Here is a 2,314-nt window from a genome sequence, read left to right as displayed (position 1 = left end):
TAATCTACTGTACCATTACAATATGAACGTAGTATGAGCGGTAGTATCAATCCAAAAAGACACGCGACTGGTCCGCACTTTAAGGTACCTGCAGTACAAACTGGTCCGGCTCGCTGAGTTTGCTGGGGTCCTCCTTGTACTCTTGGTACTTTTTGACCTCCTCTGCATCAGGGGCGTATAGCAGCAGCTGCTTAATGTGCGACGGCTCCAGCCTGTCGGAGCTCATGCTCATCAGTACCTGACGCAGCTCTCCGGGGGACAGCTTCAGGTGGGCTATCAGGATGGCTGGAGAAAGAAGGGAGTGGAAAGGGAAGCATCGTTAACATTCTCCTACAGACAACATTAGCTGTTCAATTCATTTGAACGTAGTTGTGAGTACACAGTGCACAATTCCACACTTACATGCATTGTAGGCCTTCTTGTGGGACAGAATTTCAATGACATCTTTTTTCTTAAATGTTTCCAGTTGTGGTAACGGCAGTGGTGCAAGCACTAAAAATATGATTGTAAGTTGAAACAAAACATGTACAATAATTATTTTTTAAAATATGTCACATTAAATAAACAGTAGGTATGTCAGAAGTGAAGCCGGCAAATAAACTTACGAGAACCTTTCTGTGTTCCAAAGTGCATCTCCAGGTCCAAATACTTCACCATGTCATGTAGTTTCTCATGGTCAGAATTTGCACCCAACTATCAAGGCATACGACAAGGGTTGCAATGTTACTAACAATTCCAGAGTTAATATGAACTATAGATACAGTGGACCCTACTGTTAAAGCAATTTTAATGAATTACTTATTCCTAATTTCCAGATCAAGTGTAAAAAAATAGTAAACATAACATCACTGTCAGATGGAAACCATATTTGTCCAAACATGGTCAATTTCATATTTTTTCACTAACTGATACCAAAACCAATAAAAGTGTAATGAAAAAGCGACCAATCGGAGCTGAGCAAAGCTGTTGTGGTGTGGAGCCGGTCCAATGGAGAAGCGTCTTAATGAATAGGGTGAAGGAAGATGCACTGCCATCTTGTGGAATTTTACAGAACTGCTGTATTTAATGGGAAGTAAACTCAGAGATTCCCAAGCACTGGGCCAAGGCACATTTAAGTAGACGGCATACATTTTCAACTTAAAATTCTAAAATGTAGCCTTACACACCCCACGTGTAACTCGCCCAACATTCACCTGGCCCCAGATGGTGCCTTCAGAGTTCTCCACCTGCTCCCACCGCAGCCTCTTGACACTCATGTGATGGGAGTCCATTCTGGAGAGGGTGGGCCTGGGTAAGGGTGGAGGGGAACACGGGGGAGGCAGAGGGGGTGGCGGTGGTGGGTGAGGCTCCAGATGCTCGGTGGGGTCAGATAGAGAGTGGGGGAGCGACTGGGGTTGAGTTTGGCTCTGCGCCTGTTTGAGCTGGGACTGGCTTTGGAGCTGGTGTTGGGACTGCATCAGGTGGTGGGACGGTTGGGAATGAGGACGAGTCGTTTGTGGGGCCGACTGGTTTTGGCTATGCTGGGGGAGGGGCTGGAACGTGGAGAGCGTGGGCTGGAGTGGTTGGAATGTCGATAGGAGTTGGTGGGACCTGTGGGGTTGCTGCGGCGGATGGATTACGTGAATCTGGTGCTGGTAGTCCTGCGGCGGAGGTTGCGGGGTCATGTGGTGGATGTGGTGGATGTGAGGGGTGCTGGAGTGCTGGTGAGTCTGCTGGATTGAATGGGGCCTCTGGGGGTGTGGCTTGACGGGCTGGGGCTGATGCGTTTGGTGGATCGTCTGGCCTTGCGGTGAGGCTTGGGTCTGATGGTGGCTTTTAAGACTCCTTTGGCTCTGATGCGAGTGGCTCTCCCGGTTCATCTGAAGCAGTTGGGGGGAAGGCTCTTTCTGGACTTGATGCAAAAGCTCCGTGGAGGAGTGATGATGGGGCTTGCCTTGGTGCATCTGATGGGACTGGTGGAGTAGCTCCATGGAGGAATGGTGGGGTTGAGTTTGGTGTAACTGATGGGGCAGCTCGTTGGACACATGGTGGGGCTGCCCCCGGTGCATTTGGTGGGCTTGATGGAGAAGTTCCGTGGAGGAGTGGTGAGGCTGCCTCTGCATCCTCTGGTGAGCTTGATGGAGGAGTTCCGTCGAGGAGTGATGGATCTTGGGCTGGTGGTGGAAGATTTCCGCAGACGAGTAGTGGCTGCTGGGTTGTTGCATTTGCTGCAACATCTCCGCCGGCGCCGGGTGGATCTGCGCTTGTTGCAACTGGTGGAGCATCTCGGCCGAGGAGTGGTGGGGCTGGGCCCTGAGGCTTTGGTGGCTTTGGC

General features: G+C 50.5%; 1 protein-coding gene across 1 annotated transcript; it reads right to left on the bottom strand.

Moving 5' to 3' along the window:
- Positions 1-88: 88 nt before the first annotated feature.
- On the bottom strand, positions 89-2,308 carry LOC109509813 (delphilin-like; the record flags this gene model as incomplete). The annotated part of the gene is made up of 4 exons (XM_019859667.1): positions 1,194-2,308; positions 606-693; positions 403-492; positions 89-285 (listed from the first exon to the last, which is right to left on the bottom strand). Coding segments are annotated over exons 1-4 (1,446 nt in total), but the record flags the coding sequence as incomplete, so codon positions are not given.
- Positions 2,309-2,314: the final 6 nt, after the last annotated feature.

This window comes from Hippocampus comes, unplaced genomic scaffold (genome assembly GCF_001891065.2).
Source record: "Hippocampus comes isolate QL1 unplaced genomic scaffold, H_comes_QL1_v1.1 C17043799, whole genome shotgun sequence".
In the NCBI taxonomy this organism is placed as follows: Eukaryota; Metazoa; Chordata; class Actinopteri; order Syngnathiformes; family Syngnathidae; genus Hippocampus; species Hippocampus comes.
This window is presented reverse-complemented; position numbering and strand designations above follow the sequence as displayed.